The 17,083-nt window shown below is 42.1% G+C and overlaps 1 protein-coding gene across 1 annotated transcript in view; it reads left to right on the top strand.

The window, feature by feature from the left end:
• Positions 1–3,358: 3,358 nt before the first annotated feature.
• LOC141139474 (galactose-3-O-sulfotransferase 2-like) overlaps positions 3,359–17,083 on the top strand; it is a 52,436-nt gene continuing 38,711 nt past the window's right edge. Inside the window, exon 1 of the mRNA XM_073625624.1 lies at positions 3,359–3,601. Coding sequence (XP_073481725.1) covers positions 3,576–3,601 — 26 coding nt within the window. The 5' untranslated portion in view covers positions 3,359–3,575. The remainder of the gene's footprint in view (positions 3,602–17,083) is intronic.

Raw genomic sequence — 17,083 nt, 5'->3', positions numbered from 1 at the left:
CTGGGTGCTGCCGCCACAATTCCTGTTAAGAGAAACCGGCAGTGAAGCCTTTTGGCTTTACAGCTGGCTCCCTACTGCCCATGCGTGAAGCGCGCTGCACTTCCTAACTAGCCCGGCGGCAGGGGAAGGAGGAGGGGGCAAACTTGTGAGGGACAGCGCCGTGGTACAGTCTCCCAGAAGTGGGAAAGGGTACCTGGCAAAAACAGGTACCTGTTCTCCCCTCCTCCCTGAAAGGTGCCAAATGTGGCATCGGAGGGGGGAGGAAGCAGATAAGCGGAAGTTCCACTTTTGGGTGGAACATCGCTTTAAGGATTCTACAGATGCTCAGTGTAGGAAGAAAGACTTGTTTGAAAATATTGTAGTGTAATACATAACTGTGATTATGACTTGCCAGTTCCAATTACCTGTGTAATGTGTATTCTGACAGTTAATAAAATTGAGCGAAAAAATTAGACAAGTGTCTTTTTCAGAACCTAATTTGTATTTTTTTTTAGAACAAATGCGGTTTATTATTCATTTCAATTCACCTTTTTATTTGTCATGATATCATTTCTATGTTGAGGAGCCCCGATCTTGAAGTGCCCCGGGCCTCCCAAGGTCTAAATCCGGCACTGCTCCCACGTGCCCTAAATGTCCTTCTGACAATGGCACATTTTATCATATGATCTTGGAATGCCCAGCTATCTGTTCTTTCTGGTCTGCTGTTACAGACTTAATTCCCTCCTTTACCTACCTAACATATGCAACCTTTCTAGATGTTTATTGGGGTACTTAGAGGACTCTGATATTCCTACTTGTACAAAACTTCTTTTACCTTTGTTACTATTTTATGCTAAGAAACTTACAGTGATTCAGTGGAAATCACATACCCCCCTACTTTACCACAGTGGCTTAAGACTGTTAACCAAATTATACCTATGTATAAATTAATGTATGAGGCATGAGGATGCCCAAAGAAATTTGGGAATATTTGGTCTCCCTGGCTGGAATTGCAATCTACAAGACCACTTGATTATTATGATAATGTATTATAAGTGAAAGTGAAGAACTAGAAAAGCTTCAATTTCTGGGGAAATTGTGTGAAGTGTTCTTGCCTCTACAACTGGAGTGGATGGAGTAACTGGGTGGAGTGGGAGTGGCTTGAGTAACTGTTGTGTGGTTGGAGTGGCTGGAGTAACTGTGAAAAGTGTTAAAAAAGCTTAATATTTTAAAAAGTATAAATAGTAGTAGAAGTCCCATCATTAGCTGAAAGAGCTGAACATTTTTTTCAAAAATGATTTTTTTTTTCAAAAATGATTATTTTTTTCAAAAAAAGATTTTTTTTTCAAAAATGATTTTTTTTCCAAAAATGATTTTTTTTTCAAAAAAAATTTTTTTCAAAAATGATTTTTTTTTTCAAAAATGATTTTTTTTTTTCAAAAATTATTATTTTTTTAAATTATTATTTTTTTTTTTCATGGGGTGGTCATAATGTTTTGGCTGATCATGTTTTGGTCATAATGTTTTGGCTGATCATGGGGTGGTCATAATGTTTTGGGTGATCATGGGGTGGTCATAATGTTTTGGCTGATCATGGGGTGGTCATACTGTTTTGGCTGATCATGGGGTGGTCATACTGTTTTGGCTGATCATGGGGTGGTCATACTGTTTTGGCTGATCATGGGGGTGGTCATACTGTTTTGGTTGATCATGGGGGGGTCATAATGTTTTGGCTGATCATGGGGTGGTCATAATGTTTTGGCTGATCATGGGGTGGTCATACTGTTTTGGCTGATCATGGGGGGTCATAATGTTTTGGCTGATCATGGGGTGTTCAAAATGTTTTCGCTGATCATGGGGTTGTCAGCTTTCGTCACCACCCACTCTAGTTTTGAACATTTCGCCATTCATTCCTATGGGACCAATTTTGCTGCAAAAACAGTGATATTTTGTGAACCATTCAGCGAAACGTTCCACAAAGTAATAGCACACCAATCGGGAACAATCCGCACGTTTCGGTATATTACTTTTTATGTAGTGTAAAAGCTGTGGGAGGAGTTTGGGTGGTAAATTTGGCTATAATAAGAATAATATATATGTGAGATAACAGTAAGTGGTCTTGCTATGCAGGAACACCTAATTATCTATGGCAGTTGGGCTTCTATAACAAATTGGCATTGGATGAAATATGGATATATATGTTTGGTTTAAACTTTACTGTATTGCACTGCTGTATTAAAGTGGTTGTCAACCCACTGTACTAACATAGTCTTATCCCCTCTGTATCATAATAACATTTGTCCCTGTGTCTGTGTAATGTAAAAAAAACTGCAGATCTGTACCTGTTTAAGCTGCACTCTGAGTGCTCAGCTGACATGTCAGCTCCCTTGTTTCTCCAGCTCAGAGCTGATGTGGGCGGGGCCGAGCCGTCCTGCTGATGTCAGCGGGTGGAGGAGGGGGAGAGAGAAGAGAGAGAGATCCGACAATCAGCTGAGTGGCTGGAGCCGTTTATACAGGTACCGATCAGCTGAGTTTTTACATTACACAGGCACAGGGACAGATGTTCTAATGCTACAGAGGGGATAAAAACATTTATTATCAGATACGAGAGGAGAAGGAGCAGGGAGGGCGGGCGCAGCTATGAGCAGGGAGGGGAGGGGGGAGAACTGTAGACAGGAGAGCTGCGGCTGACTGAATCATGCAAATAGACCACAATGTCAGGGCTCAGCAGCCATGATTATCGTGGTCTGTTTGCAGGGGGGAGGGTATAGCCAGGCAGGATCAGCCAGGTTTTTTAGGGTATACAGGGGGCCAAATGACACAGCACAAGCACTGTGCTGTATAACATGCTTTAAAGGAACAGGATCAAGTTTTTTGTTTTGTTTTGGGTTAACAAACACTTTAAATGATCAATGTTTTTTGTATGTGCATACTGTACATTTGGTTTATACTTATGCAACCCCCCCCCCCCCCCAAAAAAAAGTTACCTTTAAAAAAAAAAAAATTCAACCAGAAGAAAGCCCAATCTGTCCCAAAAAAGCAGGGTATAAGCCACCCTGTATAAACTATGTAGTAGCAATGACATGTACAGTTTTACTAACACACATCAAAGTTGCAAAATTTGGTTTGGGCGTTAAGGTTTGTTTTGATTCTGGTCATGAAGGGGTTAAACTATTCCCCACACATTCTTAACCCTTTTTCTGCTTTCCGGCCCACCTTGTCATGGGCCATTTCACCTATGTGCTCAGGGCAGCCCTGTTTACTTCAAAGTGCTTGCAGATCATAGGAGAACTATTTTTATTTAAAACCTAGATAACTGGTTAAGCGAGGATTGGTGAATTATGCTTTTGTTTGCCTAGGGTCTTGAATAACTGAACCTGCAGCAATTATGATGTTTTTTTTAGAGTATGTAAAGTAGAAAGGAGGGTGTGAAATGGGCGTGAGCTTTTCTGAAGATTTAGAGCAAGTAGACATGTGGACAGAAGCCAGATCATTCTGGGGTAAAGAATGGTGACCTGGAAGAAGGAGAAAAGTCTATGAAATTGAATTCTGACCAGTCATTTCATTACAGATGATTGTTGTAAATATCAGCAAAGATGTCCATGCAATGGGTGCGCTGCAGGTAAGAAGATAATGGCTGAATGTTACATGCATACAGCAATAGCTGTCAGTTTCAGTGTATTGGATGAGAGTTATCAGTTAAGAAGTTTATGACTGATCATTTTGCACTGTAACCTTATGCCTGTATTTTATGCAGATTCTTCTTTAAAACTACCTGCAATCTGGCATGTTAAGGTTAGAGATCAGGGTTGTCAGTGAAATACCTTTTTAGCCACATGTTTGTGTATTACTACTATACATTAAGCATCTATGTAAATGAAGACAGGGAGTTCAAACTAGATGACAGCAATTCCAAAATAAGATATACGTTTAAAAGATATTTATTGTCTAATGATCACGTCCTCATATTGTGTAGAAAGAAGCAACAAAGTGACCAGGATGTTATATTATAACATATTTTGGCACTGTTATCTACGGATTAGCACTGGGGCTATCCTAAAATTTATTAAACAAAATTCTCAGTTTTAAACTCAGAATTCTGAGATTAAAAATTACAATTTTGAGTTTCAAAGTCCGAAGAATTTTTAATTTTAATCTAAGATTTCTGACATTTAATCTCAGAATTCTGACTTTGAAACTCAGAATTTTATTTAATACATTTTAGGATGGTCCCAGGGTTCTTCTGTATTTGTATTTAGGATGGCCCCAGGGCTCTTGTGTATTTATCTTCCATTTTAGTTGTCTCCATACAGTTTGAATGACAGTCATATGCCCCAATGCTCCCAGCAGAGTTGGGAAGGAGTTTTCCATTGCTACATGCTGGTTTGCCTAATTATACACAACCTGATCAAGTGAGTTCATTCATATTTACTTCTACTTACCATACCTCCTCGGGTTTTATGCTATTTTGCCCCTACCCAGTGTTTTTTATATTTCCCCTAGAAAACCATATGCTGACCTGGAGATTTTTGAAGGAAAGCTCTAATAGTTACGTTTATTTACATTTTTTAGAGATACAATTGCCACATGTAGCAACCATGTATACCTGCTTTACCTTAGCAGACCATGGGAATCAAGGAAACACTGGTGTTTGGCCCCTTTGCTCACAAATTACTGTAATGCCCCGTACACACGGTCGGACTTTGTTCGGACATTCAGACAACAAAATCCTAGGATTTTTTCCGACGGATGTTGGCTCAAACTTGTCTTGCATACACAAGGTCACACAAAGTTGTCGGAAAATCCGATCGTTCTAAACGCGGTGACGTAAAACACGTACATCGGGACTATAAATGGGGCAGTAGTCAATAGCTTTCATCTCTTTATTTATTCTGAGCATGCGTGGCACTTTGTCCGTCGGATTTGTGTACACACGATCGGAATTTCCGACAACGGATTTTGTTGTCGGAAAATTTTATATCCTGCTCTCAAACTTTGTGTGTCAAAAAATCCAATGGAAAATGTGTGATGGAGCCTACACACGGTCGGAATTTCCGACAACAAGGTCCTATCACACATTTTCCGTCGGAAAATCCGACCGTGTGTACGGGACATAAGAGATTTTTAAGTCACACACATAAAATGTTCCATTGTTTATTAAATTCAAAGACTGGCCTCAGATGGTTAATTTTTGCTTGATCAGCCAGTGAGCTGATGAAAAAAAAAAAAGAACAGGTTCCCCCATCCACACAAGCAAGGTAGATGGAGGAATCCTCAATGCTGTGCTATTATATTCTGACAGTGGGGCTCCTTTAGCTGTCAGAATACACTGATTAGCAAATGCAGCCGATTGGAACTCATTGCTGCGTGCATTACATTTAGTCTAATCTGATGTATAAGACCTTTTTTTTAATTATGCATATAAAAATTGTAATGAGTCTAACATGCAATACTTTGTCTCTCTTATTAATACCTCATCATTCAGTCCCTGTCGGCTCTTCTCAACCTTTAACTCTCTGCTCCGCCCCCCCACCCTCTACCCACTAACTCTCTCACGGCCCAAGTGATTGGCAATCACTTTAAAGACAAGATTGATGCAATACATGAGGACACCTCCACTGCGCGTATATCTTCCCCACTCAACATACCTTGCCTAACAACACAGTCTACAGAAAAAACTAAGAGAATAAAGTTCTCTTAAGAGGGTCAAGACAGAACACTAAGATAAATACAAACTGGCTTTATTAGTACAAAAAAGAGGGCAAGGATAAATGGCTGGCACAGACCAATTAAAACTAAGTCCACTGAGAAATAAATAAAAACAAGTGCAGCGCTAGAAGTGTCAAATATGCAATGGTAAACATATAAACGTGAAGCAAACACACATTCGAGTCCAAAAAGTGTAAAAATAAGAATTAAAAAATGCTCAAATGTCCATATGTGAAATATGAAACAGCAAAATGTAAAAGTCCACATTTGAGGTATCAAATAATGAAGGGATATCTCCTCAATTTCCAATCAAAGGTGAACACCAAAAGACGTGTGGATATTCAATAGCATGAGATAGGTACCCTTACCGGATTAGTAGGACGCGCATACCATATAGCGGTGCATAAAAAATGCATAGGGAGGATCTCCCGTGATGTCAAGCCGGACAGTATCCTGTGAGTCGTGAGCACCAATGGACACAAGAAGGAAGGTGATCCCATCCCAGACGGGAATTCGACGACTGTCACTCACAATACCCGTTTCCAGGAAGGGATGGTCCAGGGATGGTCATCAGCATTCAAACATGGGAAAAAGAAAAAGGGGAACTCCACATGGTGCAGGTCAACCAAATTGGGATTTATTGGAATAAAACACCATACAAGAATAAAAAGTGATCACTGTGAGAATAAAAATGGCAATGTGGGAAGCTAAAAATGCTATCCCTACGCGTTTTGACTGAAAAGTCTTCAACAGGGGCATGAATTAGCCTCCCCACATTGCTCATACTTATAGACTATACAGTAATTAAAAATTGGACACCATCATGGCGGAACCGGAAGTGAGAATTGTATACATGTATGTGCATATGGCTAAACAATATTAAAAAAAACATCCACGGTCAAATCAAAAAGGCTAAAGAATAATGAAAGTGCCAGTAGCGTCTAAGACACAAAAATAGAGCTGACTTAGGTTGTATACCAAGCCTCGAGGCAGTAAGGGGCAATGGCGTTATACAGGAGTCTTGCGTTCCAAGCCTCATGTACGTGAAGGAGACCATCAGGCCAAGACGCCACGTCACCTCCACTCAGCATCTGGTAGTCATATCCACCTACACACAGGAGGCTTGCATTCCGAGCCTCATGTGCGTGAAGGAAACAGTCAGGCCGAGACGCCACATCACCTCCTGACCTTTAACACATAGATCCCCTTAACTGTCAGGCCTTTTGGGTCACCATTATGGAATTTGGCAAAATGTAGGGGAATCGGGCGATCGTCATCCTTCTTCTTAATACTACCGATGTGTTCGCCAATCCTAATGCGGAGTTGGTGTTTAGTTTTGCCTATATATATTTTATTGCAGGAGCAAGTGAGCATATAAATGACCCGTGTAGTTGAACAATTAATAAACTGTTTAATTTTATAAACTGATAAATTATATTATTCCTGCACTACCATGTATAAATCTGTGATGTTGGTAACGGAAAAGCAGCTTGCACCGAATAGGGTCCAACCTGACCCCAGAAAAAGAGAGATTAAATAGGTAGGGATGGTGCTGCGCTAATCCTAATGTTCTCCACACTTCCCAAGTGTGGGTATATAGTAGTAATCAGTGGCTAAGGTATAGACAATAGTGGCCGTGGGATGAGGAGCCTACTGATCACACGATGGCTGTAGTGCCTAACGTGCTGTGTGGGATTGGACGTAAATATATGTGAAAATAAACAAAAGTGTCTAATCACTCTAAAATCAGTGGGATCAGAAAAGGTCTCCAATGCATAAAACAAAAAAGAAAAATGGTGTATACAAAGTTACACTAAGTGTCTGTGGAGATCTACAGTTGCTGCAAAAAGATATCTTATACCTATAGTGGGTGCTTAAAAACACAATATTCAAATACATCAAAACGGTGACTTATATAACAGCACCAACTGTATTAAAATTAAAGAAAGTGACTTGTGCAATCTAAACACCTCTAATATTGTTTAAAACGTGACATAAGGTAAAGAAGAATAAAAACACAATAATGGTAGGAACAAAAATTAATTCAAATTAGACGTGCAATATTATAATGAATGTCCATAGGGATCCATACAGGATATAATGTAGTATTCAATGCCAAACAAAAAGTGCAAAACTGCAAGTTGAAAGTTTCTCAAAGAAAGTGACTTGTGCAACAATATAGTGTTCAAAAATCCAAACAGTGATCTGTGCAATCTCAAGCAGCTTCAGATGCTTTAAAACATGCCAAACGGTGAGGAGATACAGACTGGATTGTATCACATAATGATAAGCTGAGGTAGAGATGTGAGGTGTATACAGGTGCTTCCCATGCAGATGCTCCTACACTGTAAGGTAATGGCCCCTTACCTCATTAACCTGAGGTTACAGCATATAATTAATCAGGCACCGCTGGTATCTCCTGTGGGGGTGGCTCCTGCGCACAGCGCTGTCTCTCACTTAGCCTCAGATCATCCACATATATAGTAACCAAAGGAAACAAGGATGCCGTATAGTGTAGTAATTTTTATCCACAAAGCTTTATTATCAATAAAACAGATTCGGTACTCAAACAGAACAGAGCGGAATATGCAGTGTATCCGGACGAGCGGCGAGCTCATACACTGCTGACATTGGAAGGGTGTGCCTATCCCTACGCGTGGCGTCACGGGTCAAGTGGCTTCATAATTTTTGCCTCCGCATGGATTGGCGAACACATTGGTTTGATGTATGTATTTGCAAATAGTGCAATGTCCACAGGCATGCATGCCTGGGGGTGGTTTAGACCTGGTGAGCCAATTCTCACTTATGGTTCGCGTGTATTCAAAATGGACTAGAACATCACCCAGATTGCGTGCCCTTTTAGCAGTCAATAAGGGTCTCGGACTAACTATGTTGGCGATTAATGGGGCAGATCTCAGGATATGCCAATGTCTATTAAGGATCTCCTGGACCTTAGTCCATTGAGAACCAAATCTAGTGATAATCCTAGGGAAATCCTGCTCAGGATTATTGGGCTGCAGGTGCTTTCTCTGTGTGGTGAGATCTTCACGTTTCTTCTTTAATGCATTGTTTCTGGCCTTTTTAAGAGAATGATGCGAATATCCTCTCTGTCTAAATCACTGGTACATCTTGCGTGCTTCATTTTGGAATTGTTCATCCTCAGAACAATTCTGCCTTATCCTCAGAAATTGTCCTGTGGGTATCCCGTTAATAAGAGACTTGGGATGGTGGCTCTGTGCTAAGAGGAGGGTAGTGGCTGCCGTCTCCTTACGAAAAGTACTAGTTGTGATCCTGTTTCCAGATCTAGTAATTTGCAAATCAAGGAAAGAAAGAGTGTGGGCATGGTAGGAGTAGGTCAGACGTATATTTCTTTCATTGATATTTAGTTGAGACATAAAGTCCACAAGCTGTTCTGCTGAGCCCACCCATACCATGAGGACGTCATCAATGTACCTCAGCCACAAACAACAGTGGCTGAGGTACATTGAGGACTTGTAGACAACCTCCTCCTCCCTGAGGCCAAGGTGGGGGCACGCATAGGAAGGAGCCCAGGGTACACCCATGCTGGTGCCTCTCACCTGTTGCTAATATTGGCCCAAAAATTGAAAAAAATTGTTGTCCAACATGAATTCAAGTCATTCAATAATAAATTCATTATGAGCTCCCAGCATGGGGTAATGATCGTCCAAAAAGGATTTAGTGGCAGTGATACCCCAGTGGTGAGGGATTGATCCAGGCAAACCCTTGTTATATTTTCTCTAACAACACAGTCAACACTCTCATCTTTTGAACTGGCTACTACTGAAGAGGTTACAAAACTTTTCTCAGATGCCCACCTAACCATTTGTCCCCTGGATCCTGTTCCCTCACAAATACTACGGTCACCCTCTTATTCTAATCTATGCTCCCTCACTCACATTTCCAATCTCTCCCTCTCTAGTGGTACCTTCCCCTCCCCTCTAAAACATGCGCAGATCACTCCCATACTTAAAATGCCCTCACTAGATCCCACCAACCTGAACAACTTAACCACTTGCCGACTGCCTCCTGTAGATATACATCGGCAGAATGGCACAGCTGCGCAAAGTAATGTACCTGTACGTTACTTTGAATTTGCCACCGTGCCCGCGCGCCTGCCATGAGCTCCGTGATTCGGGTCGCGGGTCGCGTGGACACGATCGCCGCGGGGATCCCCATGATCGCCTCACGGAGAGGACGTACAGGGAGATGCTGATGTTCTGCCTAGTGACAGTGTCACTGATCTCTGCTCCCTGTCATCGGGAGCAGAGATCAGTGACGTGTCACACACAGCCCATCCCCCCTACAGTTAGAACGCATCCCTAGTACTGACTTAACCCCTCCCCACCCCCTAGTGGTTAAACCCTTCACTGCCAGTGTCATTTACACAGGAATCAGTGCATTTTTATAGCACTGATTGCTGTATAAATGACAATGGTCCCAAAAATGTGTCAAAAATGTCCAAAATGTCCGCCATAATGTCACAGTCACAATAAAAATCGCTGATCGGCATCATTACTAGTAAAAAAAAAAATAATTAATAAAAATGCCATAAAACTATCCCCTATTTTGTAAACGCTATAACTTTTGTGCAAACCAATCAATAAACGCTTATTGCGATTTTTTTTTACCAAAAATATGTAGACGAATACATATCAGCCTAAACTGAGGAAAAAAAATGTTTTTTTATACATTTTTGGGGGATATTTATTATAGCAAAATGTAAAAAATAATGCTTTTTTTCAAAATTGTCGCTCTTATTTTGTTTATAGCGTAAAAAATAAAAATCGCAGAGGTGATCAAATGCCAACAAAAGAAAGCTCTATTTGTGGGGAAAAAAGGACGTGAATTTTATTTGGAAGTCACGTCGCACGACCGTGCACTTGTCAGTTAAAATGATGCAGTGCTAAATCGCTAAAAACGCACTGGTCAGGAAGGGGGCAAATCCTTCCGGGGCTGAAGTGGTTAAGACCTATCCCATTGCTCCCATTCACCTCTAAACTTCTAGAACGCTTAGTCTACACCCATCTTAACTCCTACCTCGGTGAAAATAACCTTATTGATCCCTTACTGTCTGGCCTTCGCTCACAGCATTTCACAGAAACTGCCTTATTAAAACTCACTAACGATTTACTAACTGCTAAAACCAATGGCCACTACTCCATACTCCTACTGCTTGACCCCTCTGCGGCCTTTGATACTGTTGACCACCTGCTGCTTCTCAATAAACTTTGTTCCCTTGGCCTCCAAGATTCTGCTCTATCCTGGTTCTCCTCCTACCTATCAGAGCGCTCCTTCAGTGTTACCTACAACTCTGTCTCCTTCTCTCCATTGGCCCTTTCTGTGGGGGTCGCCCAAGGCTTTGTTCTTGGACCCCTTCTCTTCTCTATCTATACCTCCTCCCTTGGTCACTTGATAACTGCCCATGGCTTCCAATACCATCAATACTCCGTTGACACCCAAATCTATCTGTCTACTCCTCACCTCACTCCTTCAGTCCCCTCTCACATTACAAACTAACTAACTGACATATCAGCATGATGTTGTACCACTTCCTTAAACTAAATCTCTCTAAAACCGAGCTGATAATATCCACCCCTCCATGACTTTTCTATCAAAATCAATAATGCAACCATCAATTCCTCCCCTCATGCTAGGATGCTAGGTGTAATCCTAGACTCTGACCTGTCCTTTCAGCCCCAAATCCAATCATTGTCAAAAGCTTGTAGATCTCACCATCATAACATCTCTAAATAGGCTCCTTTTTAGCTAATGAAACCACCAAGCTACTCATTCACTGCCTTGTTATCTCTTGCTTTGACTATTACAACTCTCTTGTCATTGGCCAAACTCTCCATAGGCTATCCCCTCTTCAGTCTATCATGAATGCTCAGTGTCTGCTACCCCTCTCCGCCAATCCCTACACTGGCTCCCGATCGCCCAGCGAATTAAATTCAAAATACTAACCACAACTCTGCCCCGAGCTACATCACCAATCTTGTCTCCAAATATCAACCAAACCATCCTCTCCGCTCCTCTCAAGACCTCCTACTCTCAAGCTTCCTTGTCTCCTCCTCCCATGCTCGTCTCCAGGATTTCTCCAGAGTCTCTTTCATCCTCTGGAACTCTCTACCTCAACCTGTCTGGCTATCTCCTACTCTAGCTGCCTTCAGGCAATCCCTGAAAACTCATCTCTTCAGGGAAGCCTATCACACCTCCAACTAATTTTTTACAACTTCCATCAGCTCATTCCCTACAGCTACAACCCTTTTGTACTACCTACCCTATTAGATTGTAAGCTCTTCTGAGACGGGCCCTCTTAATCCTTGTGTATTTTATTGTATTGTAACTGTCTCCCTTTTATATTGTAAAGTGTTGCGTAAACTGTTGGCGCTATATAAATCCTGTATTATAATAATAATAATATTGCATGGGCAGGGAGGTAGAGGTGAATATCCCATTGACCCTTTTAGTCATGTGTATAATTTCAGCTTTTGATGTTAAGGTTTGCAAACAACAGACTTTTTTTCAACTTTCAGAGGTCTGGAGTACTGAGTTAGATGGTCTGGCTCTTTCTCCCCCCCCCCTTCTTTCTGAATGTAAAGTTACTTACTGTTCATTTTTAACCACTTCCATACCGGGCCTAGTCTGGTACTCCTCTCCTACATGTAAAAATCATAATTTTTTTGCTAGAAAATTACTCAGAACCCCCCAAACATTATATATATTTTTTTAGCAGACACCCTAGGAAATAAAATGGTGGTTGTTGAAACGTTTTATCTTGCACGGTATTTGTGCAACAATTTTTCAAACACCTTTTTTTGGAAAAAAAACAGCTTCATGATTTAAAAAATAACAAAACAGTAAAGTTAGCCCAATTTTTTTGTATAATGTGAAAGACGATGTTACGCCGAGTACTTAAAAATCTCCAAAGGCAACGTTTTACATTTTTTTACAGGTTGCATGTTTAGAGTTACAAAGGAGGTCTAGTGCTAGAATTGTTGCTCGTGCTCTAACGCATGCGGTGATACCTCACATGTGTGGTTTGAACAGTGTTTACATATGTGGGTGGGACTTACGTGTGCGTTTGCTTCTGAGCACGAGCTACCAGGGGCAGGGGCATTTTAAATTATTTTTATTTTTTATCTTACTTTATTTTTTTTTATTTTTACACTTTCTTTAACATTTTTTTGATCATTTTTATTCCTATTAGAAGGAATGTAAACATCCCTTCTAATAGAAATCGTTCGTGACATGTCCTCCTTATGGAGAGATGCGGGTCAATAAGACCCCACATCTCTCCTCCAGGCTGGAAAGCATGAGATCAGGAAAAAAATCCACAATCTAGTGCTTACCAGCCACGATCATGACTTTGCTTACATCTGCAGCCCGGACGTGACTTCATAACGTCGCGCCCGGGCCTCCGACGGTCATAGAGATGACTGGTGACCATATGGTCACCGGAAATCTCTATGGTCGTCATCTGGCGGCGGCTGATTCTTTCTCCAGGTCCCCGATGGCACGAAAGGGCCTGGAGAAGCACCGGATGGTGGCGGGGGGTGGGGATGTCCCCTCCCGTCGGGGTGGGGATGTCCCCTCCCGTCGGGGTGGGGATGTCCCCTCCCGTCGCCTGTAAGAACAATCAAGCGGTGGAACTGCCACTATGATCATTCTTATGGTGCACAGAATCGCCGGCTGAAAACAAGGATATCTGAATGATGCCTATAGCTCCAGGCATCATTCAGATATTCCCACTGAAATTCAAAGACGTCATATGACGTCTTTGGGCAGGAAGTGGTTAAATGATTATCTAAAACTGATAAGTGAGTTGGTAGTGTTATTCAGCAATAAATGTAGATGTGAGGCAGAATGTTCAGCTGCCTTGAGTATTCAACTAGGATTGTCAGGGGGGAGGCTTTCTCAAATACTCAGGGTCAGCCCAGCTAGGGAGGAGTTGGTATCGGTGGAGGATGGAGATGGAGTGTTAGGCTGTTGTGGCATTTGAGGCCTTGGGCCTGGGCTCGGGTGCGGACAGAACCCTCTTACAACCTCTTACCACCTATAGAGGTGTCCTGACCAGGAGGCACAGGAGGAGCAAGAGAAGACAGCAGGAGAACACTGCCGGGGCAAGTCTCCAGGAGTTCCACAGAGGCAGCTAGGAGGGCTGGTGAGTGTTCACACGGTCAGGAGGACTGGGGAGGCATGCCTGAGAGGACTGGGAGAGTGCAGTCCGGGATGGGTGCAGAGCCAGTGGAGTAGACTGTGGTGGCATGGGCAGTGAAGAGAGGCAGCTGGAGCCAGGAGGACTGGCAGGGCCTGAAGATGTGGTGCTGGGAGCAGTAGCCGCGTGGACAGCTAGCACTAGAACTACCTACATTTTTGCTACACCAAAAGGGCCCACGGTCCCAGCTTGCAAAGGACATTTGCTAAGACCTGGTGGAGCCAGAGTCAGGCCTAAAACATAGTCCTGGCTGGTCTTGGGAGTGAGATCACCAATCAAATGAGCTGCTGAAGAGTGAGATCAGTAATCAAGTGATGTGCTGGAGCTGGAAGTGAGGAGGTGTATATACAGAGACTGTATATAGTTCCCAATTCTTTATCTTTTTCTTCAATCAAGTGGGCATCCCATATCTCCCTTATCCCCATCCAAGTTTATTTCCCCCAATAAAACATAAAAACAAAGTACAAGGACTGTTTCTTGACTGCTGAGTGTCTGAAGACTGAGTGCCTGGCTGTGCAGGGTGAGAGGCGGACCACAACTACCAGCAGCCCCTACGGGGGTACCGCTGCACATGTTTAATCTGAGTCAAAGTAATCCCTCTTTAGCCAGTCCTACTCTGCTTTGCCACTGCAAATGCTACTGTGGACACAATGCCAACCTGGGGCAAACAGACACAAAATGGGGGAGATCTACATGGTTTAGGTCTGGCCACTAACCTGCAATACAATAGAAACAAGATATCTAGAGCTTTCAAGATAGCTGAGAGCACCCCACGCTGTCAACTAATCTCGGATGGGGGCTCGATTAGAAGTAAAAACAGAAGAAAGTTTTCCTCAAATATCAGTATCCCTGTGTTCTCAATGCCCTATAGTGTGGAATGTCATAAAATTAGGAACATTATCACTAGGTACCTTCCTGTTCTATTTAATGACTCGAAATATGCTCAGATTTTGACAGGTGGTATTAAAACTGTATCTTGCTGGGCTCCTACATTGGGAAGATATTTATCCCCTAGTTTATACACCAGCACTAGTTCAGGCTCTCATTGGTTGCAGTTAAAGGCACCTTTAGATGTGGGAGCATAACGTGTGCCTATTGTCCCTTCATAAAGGGGGGTGATGTTGTTTGTTCTGCTACCACTGGCAGAATATTCAAGATCCCTTCATTTATTAATTGCAATACGAAATTCTTGGTATATGTTATCACCTGTAGTTCATGTAATATCCAATACGTGGGATGGACTACTCGACGGCTGAGAGACCGCCTCTGCGATCATCTGCATGACATTGAAAAGAATCACTCGACCAATGTCACCAGACATTGGATCCATGTGCATGATAAGGATGTTTCATGTCTAACCATACAGGGAATGGAGAGGATCTTTACACCCATTCGAGGGGTTGAGAGATTCAGAACACCCTGTAAAAGATAAGTGTTCTGGATATTTCACCTCTTGTCATGAAGCTTGGAATACTGAAGTATTTCTCCTTTGATTCTATTACACAGTGGGGGGGGGTCTTCTGCCCTGTTTTAAGGCTAACCCCCTCCAGACGGCTCCATGGTCTGGAAGGAAGGCATTGTTCTGTGTTTGACCGTTTGTTTATGTACTTTAATTACCCCCTGGGGCTTCTCTGTGTCATTACACATATCAGTCCTCCTATTCAGACCAATCTCTGCTGACCCTGTTTCAAGTCCTCATTTGCATGGACAAGAGGACCTGAGTGAAGACTAGAGTGTACTTTACAATTGACCAATAGGAAAGTGGCTGTTGGGGGCGGGGTGTTCAAACTGCTGTGTATAAAAGTGTGTTGTGTGCATCAATAAAAGTGAGATTCCTGTTTGAACTTACATACAGCCTGCCTGGTGTTTGTTCTGAGCTATCACAACTGGATTCGAACGGCACATAGCTGTAGTTCGATCCCCGGAGCATCGGATGGCCGAACCATCAGACGTTGCGATCTGCAATCTGATTCAATAGCCACAGAGGAGTGTCGGGAGAGTGGAACCGAGCGAGCAGGGGCTCGTTACATGCATGATAAGGATGTTTCATGTCTAACCATACAGGGAATGGAGAGGATCTTTACACCCCTTTGAGGGGTTGACAGATTCAGAACACCCTGTAAAAGAGAAGTGTTCTGGATATTTCACCTCAATACTAGAAAGCCGGCAGGGTTAAATTTTGAATGGGATGTATCCCATTTTTCTGATTGAAAACACGAGCTCCTATAGTATATGGGGTTTTACTTTCCATTCATCTGTCAGTTCGTTAATCCGAGATTTGTTTCAATTATCTGGCTCGCTCCGGCCATTTATATCTCACCTTTCTGCTTTGAAAAGCCTTTTTATAGTGGGCAACATTTATATTTGCCCCTTTGCCATTGCACTATATCAGGATTATACTGAAACTATATATATTTTTTAGGAACGTACTACTAATATTTATGACACCTATTAATATCCGGAGTTAAATGGAGAGATGATATGGCCTGTAATTGCATTTACATTGTTCCAGACAAATTTGTTTCAAATTCAATCTAATATTAATAAAGCTAGTTGTGCTCCTATATATAACCCTTCCTATAACATGTAAGGGTCCTTCCACACGTGTGAATGTTTTAGTTTATCTACTGGACCCTGGGGCCATGAAGTATTTTGAACTTGAACTCTTCATTTATCATTTATTTACTAATTCCTCCCTTGCATGGGTTAGTCCACTTATATTTTGTCTACTCTAATTGCCTCCACGCACGCCCATTCATCTTCATGTGTGTGAAAGTTTTTGAGGACTACACCTGACCGCAATCTAGATTAGACACAATTGGTCAGGTGACCAGTGATTTATGTGTATAAAAGATAGATTGGGGTCAGTAGTCCTATAGCTATGACTAAGTGCTACTAACGGTGTAAAACGCATCAGCTATCATCTGTACCTGTGCCTCTGTTGGTGTATGGACTAAGTTTTATCAATAAAGGCATTATATCAGAGTGCAGCTGTCCTACTTGATTTCTCTTGTTATTGTCTTTGCTGAGCCAGCACCCTCCATCTCCTGAAACACAAGGATGGTGTGAACATGGGGCATCACCTGGAGCGGTAAACTTTTTGAACTTTATATTCCTATGGATGTTTAGATGAGCCTATACTAGGGCAGTTGGGAC

Source organism: Aquarana catesbeiana, linkage group LG04 (genome assembly GCF_042186555.1).
Source record: "Aquarana catesbeiana isolate 2022-GZ linkage group LG04, ASM4218655v1, whole genome shotgun sequence".
Taxonomy (NCBI): domain Eukaryota; kingdom Metazoa; phylum Chordata; class Amphibia; order Anura; family Ranidae; genus Aquarana; species Aquarana catesbeiana.
The sequence above is the reverse complement of the archived record's forward strand: the minus strand, read 5'-3'. Positions and strand labels throughout refer to the sequence as shown.